General features: G+C 43.9%; 1 protein-coding gene across 2 annotated transcripts in view; it reads right to left on the reverse strand.

Moving 5' to 3' along the window:
- Window positions 1-13,607, reverse strand: part of CEMIP (cell migration inducing hyaluronidase 1) — a 153,481-nt gene that overhangs the window by 45,407 nt on the left and 94,467 nt on the right. For both annotated transcript variants that reach the window (XM_014581656.4, XM_089782060.1), the window contains exons 10-11: window positions 11,572-11,713; window positions 10,492-10,683 (exon numbers count right to left, since the gene is read on the reverse strand). In XM_014581656.4, the coding sequence (XP_014437142.3) occupies window positions 10,492-10,683; window positions 11,572-11,713 (334 nt within the window). The remainder of the gene's footprint in view (window positions 1-10,491; window positions 10,684-11,571; window positions 11,714-13,607) is intronic.

Here is a 13,607-nt window from a genome sequence, read left to right on the forward strand (position 1 = left end):
GCGCCTCCCCCCCCCCAGCAGACCAGGCTTTTCTCGCTGACAACGCCTGGGGTAGAGCAGCTGGGGCGCTGCCGGGTTGGTCCCGCAGCGCCGCTCCTCGGCGCTACTGGACCAACCCGGCAGCACCCCAGCAGCTCTACCCCAGGTGTCCCCAAGTCAGCCGCTGCTGAAACTGATCAGTGGCTGATTCCAGGAAGCCCAGGGCAGAGCAACTCTGCCTCGGGCTTCCTGTAGTCAGCCACAGGTCAGTTTCAGCAGCGGCTGACTTGGGGACGCCTGGGGCAGAGCAGCTGCGGTGCTGCCGGGTTGGTCCAGTAGTGCCGAGGAGCGGCGCTGCGGGACCAACCCGGCAGCGCCCCAGCTGCTCTATCCCAGGCGTCGTCAGCGAGAAAAGCCTGGTCTGCTGGGGGGGGGGGGGGGGGAAGAGAGGTGCACTAGCTGCACCCCCCACCCCCAGCAGAGCAGGGAGACGTGGGTGGCGGGACCGCCGAGACGCGCCCCGGTCCAGCCCGCATCCTCGGCGGCTTTGTTCCGCGTCTCCCTAGTCTGCTGGGGAGCAAAGCCGCGGAGGACGCCGGCAGTGGGACAGCCGCGGCATGTCTGGGCTGTCCCGCTGCCCGCGTGTTTGCTCCGTGTCTCCCTGGTCTACTGGGGGGGGCTCCTCCCAGAAGACCAGGGAGACGGGAGCAAAGCCTCAGAGGACGCCGGCAGTGGGACAGCCGCGGCGCGTCTGGGCTGTCCCGCTGCCCACGTACTCTGTGGCTTTGCTCCGCGTCTCCCTGGTCTGCTGCCCCCCCCCCCTCCAGCAGACCAGGGAGATGTGGAGTAGCTTTTCTCGCCCTGGAGGACGCGGGCGGCGGGACCGCGGCGCATCTGGGCGACCCACCGCTCGCGTCCTCTGGGGCGAGAAAAGCCCCGTTCGTAACTGCGGATCCGACATAAGTTGGATCCGCGTAACTCGGGGACTGCCTGTACTCCTTTGAGTCCACTGGAAGGGTTGCTAGAGAACACAATAAGATAATTCCCCTACCCATGTGATGAACACACTGTTTCTATAGTGTTCACAGACTATGCAATTCAGAAGGAATGGGGCTCCAGCGTCAGTTCTCTTGTGTCGCTGCACGATGTGTGTCACAAAGCCCCTGGGTGAGTGTTTTTGCATGTGATCAGTCAGGGGCCTGCAAGACTGCTCAGCTGTAACAGACCCGCCGTAACTGAAAAGCAGAATTATTGCTCTTGTTTGTACATGTCAATCAATGCTCAGAGTGGTCACGGTCTCATAACAAGGACGCTATATGGCAGATAGATGAGACACTGCAAGCCACAGGAGCACCAAATACTATGGTTGTTTTCAGTTGGCTCCTATCATTGGCATCACCCCTACTTACTGAAACAACAAAGGGAAGCTCAGATACTCATAAGAACATCTGATTTTCAACAGCCGCCCTTGGATTTGTAGTAGTGCAGTGAAAACAGGCAGCTTTGTTATTTAAGAGCGTTCAGCTCCAGCACAATAACTCTCATGACCGCATGTATTTAATATAATGGAATACCAGCACAGACATGCAAAAAGTGTAAGCATGGACAAGAATGCTAAATATTCACTAACCAGCTACTAAATATAACTTGGTTGGGTGTATGCTTTTGCTCACTTGGCTTGACTTGAGATAAGAAAGTTGCCTTGCTTCTTTTTAAAATGTAAAAGCGTATTTCATAATAACAGCAGCCAGAACGTCAAACTCCCCTTTAACAATATGGGGCCATACTGTAGAAAGTTGAGCTTCAGGGGGTAGCCGAGTTAGTCTGCACACGATAAACTTTAACAACAAATGGTCCGGTAGCACTTTATAGACTAACAAAACATGTAGATGGTATTATGAGCTTTCGTGGGCACAGCCCACTTCTTCAGATGACCAGAGTGTTGAGTTTAGGATGTGCAGACCCAAAATAAATAGGGGAGAAAGAAGAGGGGGTAAGGAAAAAAAAAGGAAGGGGTGGGAAACAAGGAGCAGAGGGTATGAAAATATCAAAGGGAAAAACAAGTCAGCAGAACTGGTAATTTATAAGCACCTAAAGATTGGAGAGTTAAAAGAAGCAGATAAGGATCATAGGATAGCAATTAGATAGGAAGGATACTAGAAAGGTGGGCATGCTTCAGCGGAGAGAGACTAATGCTCTGAAGTTCCATGTGGACGACAAAGCCAAGCATCTCCCAATAGCAGAGCATGTGGGCTTTACTGCTGGTTCCCATTAAACACTTGGCACATTCAAGCAGCTCATGGGGCACATTCAGAGACAGATGTGAGAGAAATCTGCTTGAGAGTTCACAAGGAGACGAGAACGTCTCAGTCTGTCGCGCCGTAAATTGAGTTTGAAATTCAGTCATTCAGCCAGCCTGCTGAGAGCTGCTAGCTGGAGGTAGGCAAATTGCGGACACATTACATTTGTGACACCCGCTGTAGAAAAGCCCAGGGTGAGTGGCATGCAAACCACTGCCACAGTGGTTTGATAAGCAGCAAGAGGCCATGGCTGCTTTGACTATTGGAGCACAGACTTTATAAACAGAGCTAGTTTTGTGAGGGGCCAAAAATTAGCAAAGCCAGATGCAAAGCAATTTACACTCCGTTTTCATGGGTTCCATATTGCTGGCCTCATTCCCAGAGGACTGTCACATGTCAGCCAGATGGCTGCCACCAACAGCGGTCTGCAACTGAGCCATATTATTTTCATGTCCAGAGCGATGCAATAGGCCAGTGTGACAGAATAAAACTTACTTGATTTATCATGTGCCATCCTGCTAGAGAATCAAACTAACAAAATAGAAATATAGACAGAAACAAATCACTTGAGTCTGTCTGGCTATCTAACTGAGGCCCTGGTTTGGCAGAGCAGCTGCTTAAGTCCATCCCTACTCAGCAAGGCAATTAATCACACACTCAGAGTTCAGTATATGCTTAATTTCCATTAGAATCGATAGGATTTAAGCATGTACTTAAGAGGTAAGCATGGGTTTTGGTGAACAGGCCTGTCTTGCTGAATCAGAGCCAGACAGAAGCCAAAATGCAGCTGCAAATCGGAAGCACACTAAATTCTATGGAGGATCATATTAAAAGCTTCTTATCACACTGTAATCCTCACACTTTTATTCTAGGTTCTAATCAAAACCAGAAGGAACGTGTGGATCATTTTTTTGAAAGGGTATTTAGGCACCAGTGGGATTTTTCAAAAGCACCTATTCACCTAACTCCCAGTGGACTCTTTAGGGGCCTAGATATTATTGACAATCCGGCCCTAAGTGCCTAAGCCATTTTTGCAAATAGGATTTTTGGCTCCTAACTCACATAGGTGCTTTTGAAAATTGTACTCTTACTCTGATAGGAACACTGCAGCGTCAGACAGTGTAATTTGTTTTTTCTGTTGGTTGTCTCTCCATCAGTTGCTCTATCTAACATGTATACTTCACTGTTGTACGTTTCCATTTTTGTCTGTTTAAATTAACCAATATTCAAATTAAATTTATTTTCATGTGTTTCTTTTTTAATCCACACACCCACACAAAAAAAACCTCCCTGCTTTTCAGGTTTAAAAAAAAAAAACCCATCATCATCATGATGGAATATTTAGATTCTTTTTTCCAGCATGCAAGCAAAGCATGTACAACCACAGTGTTAACTACAGTATGTTCTATCTAAGGTAGTGAAAGCATTTCTCCCAGACATTTTATTCTTAAGGATGCTGCTGTCTCTCTCTTTCCAACAAATGATTTCCAGGATTTTTTAGGTTTAATCTTGCTCATACATTGGGCCTGATCCATAGCCACCTTGAAGTGAATGGAACAGTTGCCATTGATTTCAAAGGGCTTTGGCTCAGTCTTTCTGCAGTTCTTTTGCTGCGTCTTTTATATTATAGCTACACTACGGGCAAGAGGTGTGGTTTCCAGCTCATGCTGACCTTCTCGTTAGCACTCCTTGAGTTAGAGTGCTAACAACAGTAACATAGCTGTGGTCGCTTAAGTAGCAGGGAGCAGTGGCACATGTTAGCCCAAGGTCACTTCACAAATTTTTGAAGTGGCCCTGGGTGACCTTGGAAGGGGCGGGGCCTTGGGTGGAAGAGGTGAGACCAGGACACTTCTGTGCTTCCCCACCCACAGACCCTGAATGGCCTGGGAGTGGGGGAAAAGCGCAAAATCTTCACCTCACCACCTAGAGAAAACCATCAGGTGTTCTGAACAGCTGGCAGTTCCCGCTAGGCACTGTGCACCCCTGGCGGCAGGAGGAGACTTTGCATGTGAAGTCTTTGTCCCCCACTCTGCAGGGGTTGTGGAGCGCCTAGAGGGAACTGCCAGCTGTAAATCAGCTGGTGGCTCCCTCTAGGAGCTGTGCACCCCTGGCAGGGGGAGGAGCCTTCATGTGCTCCCCCGTCCCCAGGTCTTGATTGGCCTGGGGGCGGGGATTGGCAGGGCAGCTGCAGGCCGGATCAGCCTGCTTGGCAGGCCACATCCGGCCATTGCTGGCTCTGTTGCTCATCCCTGTGTTAGCTACTCCATTACACACCTGCGGATTCAGGCAGAATTGTACTCAGGGCAGCTAGCCTGTGCCTCTGCTTGCCCTGCCATGGCTGCACTACTCTTTTGAGCATGCTAACTGAATAAGAGCCATTGTGAGCCTATGTGCTTGAGCTGAGAACCACACCCCTCGCTCCAGCGATAGACACAGCCATAAAGGCTGCATGCAGTCCTGCCTCTCTGATTGACATTAGCTTCATAGTGCTTACTTGTGTAACACTTTTTCCTGCAAGTCCTCTCCCCAGAGACTCCTCACTGCTCTGCACCACACTGACAGGGTTTCCCATCTTTACTCTGGCTGCAGCTGGCCAGAGGAGAATTCTCTTGAACCACACACACCCAGAAGGCAGCTACTTCATTAGTTTTACGAGAGAGCCTGACAAATTTATGAGTGGTATTGCATGATGGTGTTGCCTATGCTGGGAAAGGACAAGGCTCTGCAGCCCTGTGGGTCCCTTCCAGTTCCTGTCTTACATTTCTGAATTCTCATGCTTTTGGGTCTCAGCTGTTCACCTGTAGGGGTCAGAAAGGGGTTCCTCTGCCCTGCCACCAATGTGTTCTGTTTGTTTGGTTTTTTTAAATCTCCTTTCTCTGAAGCATTAGAGTTGACCACAGCAGGTGCTGGGACGTCATTCAGGATTTTCCCCACTACTCAGATTAGCAAGGATCTTGTGATTTTTCACATCTGCTGCAGTGTGCATAGGTGTTGACAGCCCCCGCAAGGGCAAGGGGGGGGGAGGGAAGGCAGGCTCAGCTCTGTGATATTAGAAGGGGTGGAGCCTAGGGTACAAGGGGCAGGGCCATGTCACCTGGCGCACACCACACCCCCAGCCATCTGCCCCCTCCTCCCCCGCTCTTAGAGCCATGCACAGCCTGATGCTCCAGCACAGATTTAAAGGATCTGGAGCGCCAACTGCTGCAGCTGGTTTAGTACCAGTGATCGCAGCTGAGAGCCCCAGTCCCCTTTGAATCGCTGGACCCCGGGCCAGTTGCCCTCTCTGCCTCCCTCCCCACTCCAGGATTATCTAGGCCTCCAGCACGGATACATCTCAGAGCCTTCTATTCTCTGCTTGTGGCACACAATTTAATCTCCTGAGGGTTGTAATAAATTGTATTAATATCAACTGTTAAGTGTGTGGGTGCTTGTCTTATTGCCTTACAATTGTTCTTTAGTGCTTTCTGCTTTGCTAACAACAGGGTAGTTCTTCCTATAATAAATATTAGGGTTTTTCCTGTACTTGCGTATAAACCAATAGGCCCCCTCTTGAGAGCATCCTGTTTTTTTTCCTAATTCCCCTTGATATGTGCACCTGGTCTAGGTAGTCCAATGTGGCTGACAGAGCTTTGGTTGAGAAATATTAAGAATTTCTCCCTTTTCTCCATTTCTAAAAATCAAATGAGTTCTCGCCCTTTTTTGCAATGCGAGGTTCATTTATTTATTCAGGGTGTTTTCTTTACACATGCTGCCAGACAATGGCCAGAGCTAGAGGAAGAAGCATTTGAAAGATGGCCAGAAAGCCTTGTGTGTGAGGTTTCCCAAATGGCCTTAAGCAACTCGGTGCCAGAAATCCCTCAAGAAACATGGTCTCCTGAGGTTTCCAAGCTAAACGCAGCGCACCTGGAAAAGGTATGGAGAGTTTAAATCAGCACCCAAACTTTTGGATGAATATAAAGCCTGAACACTGGGGACCTGACTCTCCATTGCCCTACAGCTTCTGCAGTCTTTTAAAGGGCACAGCTAGTACAAAGTGATTCAAAAAAGAACAAGAGCATTTTAAACACTTTGCCCTGGTGTAAATATCTGCAATGTAGAATCCAGCTTAATAGCTTTTGAGGAGATGAAGGCATCTGGCATCTTTTAAAAGACAAGAGATCAAGAATTGTCCTTCTAGCTTAGTGTAGAAAAAAATCAATATGCCAACTCTTGTAGAGGAGCAAGAATGGAGAAAGTGTCCCTATATCTGTTCTAATTCTAAAGCTCTACTTCCATATTTTAGCATTACCAGATAGTAAACTCAGTAGCACTCCACAATTATTCAATCTTGCCAGCCCTATCAGTTGAATTCCAGATGTGAATGTGTTATGCAGTTACAATCACAGATAATCACAGACTTACTAATGAGTGGGATAATTTGAGTAATTAGGTCAACCTCAGATAGGGTTTTTTGCTTTTGTTTTAAATCATGCTTTATCAGGTACAGTATATACACAAAAGGTTGTTTCACCATGTATATTCCTACCCATGGTGAAACTTTTCAACATGGTTAGTAACTTCATACACCGCCACAAAGATACAGATAAGACTGATTTCCCAGAGGGACCCACAAGAAATCCTTCATCCTTCACCCTATCCTGTTCTACTGTAATAACACAACCCTTCCTTCCTTCTCCTCTGACTTGCACTGTGTTCCCCAGCTTTGCAAAGCCCACTGATAAAACATCAAACAGTTTTAATATCACAGGAAAATAAACTAGACATAAAAGTGACAAGTGAAGACAGTTAAACAAAGGGGAGGGGAGGAGAAGCTCAATTTAAATAAATGCCAATTTTACTGGAACAGGTGACCTCTACGAGTTTGAGCCTCATGGAAGTAACAAATCTGAAAACAGTACAACTCAGCTGAGTAAACATTTGATGCCTGCTTTAGATATTTGGTTTTAGCCATTTGGGTTGGCATGTTCAAAGGACTATAAGAGAGTTAGGCACCAAACCCTACTGAAGTCCAATGGGAGTTGGCTCTTTTAAAAATCCCACCTGGAGTGCTCTAATCATTTTTTTAACTGTTGCTTAAGCTACATCTAGTCAGAAAAGCAAGTATGATTTCTCAGCAGAAGTGTCAAATATAAATAGTATATGAGCTGGCTAACTACAGGCTGAACTTCTCTAGTCCAGCACTCTTTGATCCAGCTACATCCATGGTCCAGCATGATTTTAGTTAGCTGGATGTGCACTTATCACGCATGTAGCAAGTTTCCCACAGACCCATAAAGTTTGTTTACAGCTCCTAGTCTTGGCTCTCAGTGTTCTATGCTGTTATTTAGCTCTAATTTACCTCTAAAAAGTCCAGTAACCAGTGCAAGTGTTGGTAAGGCTGCTAGACAATATTGACCTCCCATGGTTTGGCAAATTCCCTGATTTGGCACTGGTCAGGTCCCAAGGGTGCCAGACTAGAGAGGTTCACCCTGTAGTTTAACTTATTTGACAACATACCCAAAGTGGTATCTGTAAAAATATTAAAATATTAATTATAATCAATGTTCTAAACTTTTGTACTACCAAGCTGGTGTTCCATAAAAATCCTTACATCCTGAGGATATTTGCCATATTGTTAAATGGATACTTGAGTAGTTTAGTTCTGATGGTTATGTTTGGTTCTTTCCTTCCTAACTAACCAATCTGGTTCAAGGGAACAAAATCTAATGATGAGGAGAACTATTTGTAGAATTTGTTTGTTATGTCCAATGAGCAGATACCAAGCTCCTAACTCAAACAGTGTTTACATCTTTCTAAAACAAGATCTTTCACTGGAATGGAGAAGGAAAACTGAGGAGAATGAAGTAGACTGTGGAAGACAGGAAAAAATATGGTCTCTTCTGCACACAACTCGATGCTCAAACTGGCATGTTATATGAATGATAGAATGGGACTGTTCACCTGCAGCATCAGGCCCATGGCTTGCTAAGTCATTTTAATTGCAGTCACAGAGAAGAATGGAATGAGATCTCAAGGCTGAAATCCCAACTTGATTATGTACAGGACACTCCATTGACTTACTGAGGCATTTATCTCTCCATCCGCATGAGAAGACTTTAATCTCTCTCATTATCCCCTTCAACTAGGCTGAACTGTGTCAGTCATGCAGGATTCTTCCATTTTATTTTTAGTGTTTAAGATTTTGCTACAAGAAAGTTGGATGCAGTTACTATGGGGTCAAATTGTGTCCTGACTTATATAAACCAGTGCAATCCCATTGACGTCAATGGAGTTGCAGGGATGTAAGTCAGGGCAGACTTTGGCCTCAGTGTGTGTCATCTGTGGTAATAAAAGGGATGTCCAAATTCTCCTAAAAACTAATTGGAAACATAGAGCACAAATACTTTAACAAGTATTTCCACTTAGATCTCTCTACTTGAAGTCAATGGTTTCTTCCCCCTCCCCCCATCTGTACACTTCCCTTAATATTAAACTCAATGGAAACTGTTGTACAAAATTAATATAAATAATTTTAAAAATAGAGATCTGGTAAGATACAAATAGAGTTTTAGAAATGTATTAATTTGTGGCCTTCATTTGTATTGACTATTTTCCAAAATTGTTCTCACAATGTACTTTGCATCATTAGCAATTGATGCTGTTTTTCCAATAGCTCAAGTGTTTCACGAGAATAATATTCAGTTTGTAGGCGCATTCTCTGGGAGAGTGCTTGTCATCTTAAGTCATAAGACTATGATGCTTTCAAAGTCAGAATAATATTTTTTTTGGCTTAACCAGTATTCCTCTTTTTGCTGGTTGAACAATGAATGACTAAAGTCCTTCCAAAAAGCCAGTGCTGGAGGAAACCACTTGTATCCTTCAGAAAGAGCTGCATCAGAGATAATAGTGCATGAAGTAGTTAATATCACAGAGCTGTGTAAACTGTCTGGCACACGGATTGTTTTAAGGGGTAGGTTCTCTCACAATGAATGTATTGTAAACGTATGTTACAAATCTCTCCTCAAATTAATATGACTCACCATCATCATCTCTCACTTAAACATTGGCAGTTGTTGGCAATGTAATGTGTCTGAATTAAACCCATGCAAATATCACCATAAGCCTCAGCTATGATACATCTTTTACTTTTTACTTCAATTTTTGTTGTTGTACTGGAAAGTCTTCCATCCATTGACACAAAGGTTAACTGATGCAATGTTTCTCCACACAACACATCAGTGTGCCAAAAGGGAAAGAACTTCACAGACTTGAAGGAAGTCTGAAAAGCCATTTCTTGTGCTTTGGAAAAAATCTCTCTCCACCATCTTTGCCTCTCTGCTGAAATTGACAATAAGGAGCCACTTTGTGGTGGCTGTATTTTTTTTTCTTTTTTGAACTAGACTGAGAACATGGAGATGATGAGAGAAGAATTAGAGAGCAATTATTTTTCACCACCTATAGCCTGTGCAGGTTTAAGCTAATCCCCCAGAAGAGAGGAAAAAACCAAATAAAACCCCCAAACCACAATTTTGGGGTCAATATTACTGTACCCACGTTCCCATTTCCTCAGTCTCAGATCAATTCACTCAGCATTCTACAGCAACTCTGGTTTACACAAGCACTGTGTCGACTCTGGTTTACTCGAGCACTGAGATTATAGGGCTGTTCATGTGACTTTAGAGACACATAGTTAACACATCTCCACTGTGTGATGTGGTGTAAATAGATACTAAAAACAGATGGTAGGTTCACTAACAGAATAGTGTTTTTATAAAATGTGATACTGTGTTTCTACCTAAATAGATTAGCATGGCATAAAAAAACCACTCTGCGATAATGTAGAGCCCTAAAAATTTCTCATGACCTGCTCCTCTTCCTCCTCTCCTTTTGGAAAGAAAGGACTTCATTGTATGCTGTACAGAGATGATCCTGTTCTAGAGCATGTACATCCTTTAAACCCTGTAAGCTTAGGCCCACCCTGCAAAGGTTTTGGGAGACAAGATCAAGAGTGGGATGCTGAGGATGAAAAATGGAAAGCCCACAGATAAACCAGAAGACACTATCATCACTTACAGATGTTAGGTGAATTTCAAATAGCAAACAGTATGGGTTTTCACAATAATACAAGTCAACTGAAGGCCAAGCTCTCATTCACATCTATGCAGCTGCTTGGGTATGAAGGAAACAAGAATGTGCCCATGGTTACATGCAAATAACAAAATTAATTCCTCACCTGATACTTTGACCTCGTTAGGCCTACAGGCTCTGCAGGGCAAGACTTGAAATTCTTCTGCCTGATACATGGAATAATCCGTACTGGCAACAACTAGTTTATCTCCAGCCTTCCATGATTGTGCATTATCTGCCAGCCTTAGGATTGTGCTGTTCACATTGGTATCAATGGTTACTGTAAGCTTTGGTCTCACTAGAAAGCAAAAATGAGGATGACAGAGAGTTCAGCTCACCGAACCTTAAGCTGTCAGCTAACTTTCCTGGGCATTTTTGACACCAACAATAGTTAAGCAGTTTACTGATCCTACACAAACAACACAACTCTCCCAAATATTTTCTTGGTTAAATTTGGTTTGTGAAAGCATAAACGAATAAACAAAGGCCCATTTATTAATTACTGGCAAATACATTTTCCATGAACCATTTTACTAAATTTAAATGTAGCCGTTAGTGACTCAACCCACCACACCCACTTAACTCCAGCCCTTGTGGTTGTTCTGCAGTTATTTACAGTAGCAATAAACCTCCCAGAAGTGGTCTTTAACATAATGATTGTTTTTTTTCCATCAAAGATAACTGCCTTCCCTCTTTATCTCCCTACTAAATGATCTTAAAAAAAATCACGTGTAATGACCGGTATAAGGGCAGATATTGCTTACATGAAAAATTGCAAAAGAAATAATTACTTTGAAAAGCATGTTGCTTCCCAACTTAATTAGCAAGAAATGCAGTCTCCTCACTTGAAGGAGTGATCCTGCCCCATCTTGAAACTACATTGGACCAAAGTCAGTTGTACAGTAAGTAGAGGTTACTCTCATTGACCTCAGTAGGTGGTGTTCCGTCAGGTACAGTTTGGCTCATCCTATTTCGCTGTGGCTAAGTTCACAGAAGGGAACTCAGGGACTCCAACATCAGAAGAAAGCAAAGAATACAACATCAAAGGATTTCCCCAATGCATTATTGTGTTTGGTGTTGAATTTCTGCTCTCTCTAAAATAGCCAACTCAGAAGGAGGAAAATTCAAAATGGGATTTCTGCTCTGAATGACATGGCATCTGGGCTTTAAAAAGTGAGTCACATACCGGGTTTTCCACACAGGAACCGCACTCGGTAATTTTGGCAGCCTTCGTCTGTCTGATTCGGACCATGGCACAGAAACCTGTAATCGTGGCCGTTTTTGTAGAAAACCTCAGTTGTTAAATTGGCTCCAGAAAGTGTAACTGCCTAGGATGAGAATAGAAAGGCACATGGGTTGGTCATGAAACATGAACGCATTCACCTCTCACTTGCTCTCTACATAGAAAGAGGTTTCTCACCTTAGCATTTAGTTGGTGCACAATGATCACATAACAGAAACAGGATGAATGATCATAGGTCAAATCCAGTTATATATTCTAGTTGGTACATGCACCATAACTTTTTATATGCAGACCACTTGGACTTATTTTTAGATGAATTGTGTCACTCCCACATCTATATTAGGACTCTGTTGGTTGGTTTTTTTTTAACAGTATTCTGAGCTTTGCTACCATTGCCCTGTTTTCCTACTTGACTTTAGATCTTTGCAAGTCTGAGATCAGATTAGAGGGCTAAATAAACTCATGGCTTTCAAGCATTTTAACTTCTCATTTCATTACCTGGGACCAAATGGTGTCTGATCCTCACAGGAGAAAGAGGTGGGAATCCTCCCTCTTTAGAAAGACCAGGGATAACTGCGATCTCTATATTCAGAAAGCATTCGGAACGCTCCCCATTCACCATGAGGTCACAGATTGCCCCAAAGAGGGCAAGAAGAGGTCTCTGCTTTCCCACATACAATCCAGCCTGTGGAGCTGGCTGGAAATGCTGGGAGAGGATCAGGTTACACCATCTGAGGTATGATTCAATACATAGAGTATGCATTCCTCTTGGGGCAGTGCAGTCCATATTATCCCCCCTAAGAGTAGGGCTTCAATACCACAGCCCAGACCTCAGTTTGCAACCCTTTTTGCTACTGCATAAAAGTGCTATATTGGATAGGTCCAGCCAAATAACCTTCACTGAAAAAAGGCACTAGGATCAGACATGAGTCACCATCTAAATTAGGAGTCCGATCCCGCAATTCCTACTGCAATCATCCTCCATCATAGATAGGCACTGCCATCTATGGGACTATTTCTAAAGAAATGGCCTCAAATTTTGTGCTCTACTTTGTGTCTTCCTTAGCATCATTGGGACAGGTTAATTATGATCATCCAATATTCTCAGCTGGTCAATGGATTACATTGATTTACGTCAGCTGAGGATTTAGAAGCTCATGATTTATAACTTTTCAGGAAAAGAAAAATATTGTGTTTCTTGTTTTGATACATATTAACAAAAGCCGCTATTTGTTAAATTAGTATCTGGCCTAGAGGCTCATGTTCTGAGCTGAAATCCCTCTTCCAACACATGAACAAAGGCTGAAATGCATCTGGAGTCAGTTTTACCATAGCCCTGGCAAGTACTTGTGGAACAGATTTTCTCCCCTTGTTGTTCACTATGAGATTAAATTGAAGAGTCAGTTCTGGAAGCCCTTACTCATACAAAGTAGCCCTTATTGCGTGAGTAATCCAATTCAATTCAACACAACTATTCTTGTGAGCACAGGCTCTTCAGGTGAACTTGCTGAATCAGTTCCTGCATGTCTTAATGCTCAAGCCAGTCCTGTATAAACCCAACTGTACCAATCATTTTATTGACTTTTGTTTAAGTGGCACTTGAGTGGCATCATTTTATCAACTGGACTTTGCAGTAGGAATTTGCCAATAAAAACAATTTTTCCGTCACACGACATCAAGTCGCTTTTGCAATTGGCGATTCCCTTCAACATGTGCATTCCAGGATTTAGTTACATGGGTAGCACTGTATGGAAAACTTTTTTCTGCAAAAGAAAAAGCTTTAAAAATGATATTCCCAAAGACGTTCCCCCATAACCTAATGTAACCTGCAGTTTTAATATAAGGTCACATTCTGTGCTTATTTTTTCCAATAGTTTACATTCTAAGGCCATTTTAGACCCTTAAAAACATTTCCATGCTTTGCTTATCCTCTTTATCTTCCTGTAGGAAACCACATATTTTTTAGCAGCATCTAGACT

This window comes from Pelodiscus sinensis, chromosome 14 (assembly GCF_052426305.1).
Source record: "Pelodiscus sinensis isolate ZL-2025 chromosome 14, ASM5242630v1, whole genome shotgun sequence".
NCBI classification, from domain to species: domain Eukaryota; kingdom Metazoa; phylum Chordata; order Testudines; family Trionychidae; genus Pelodiscus; species Pelodiscus sinensis.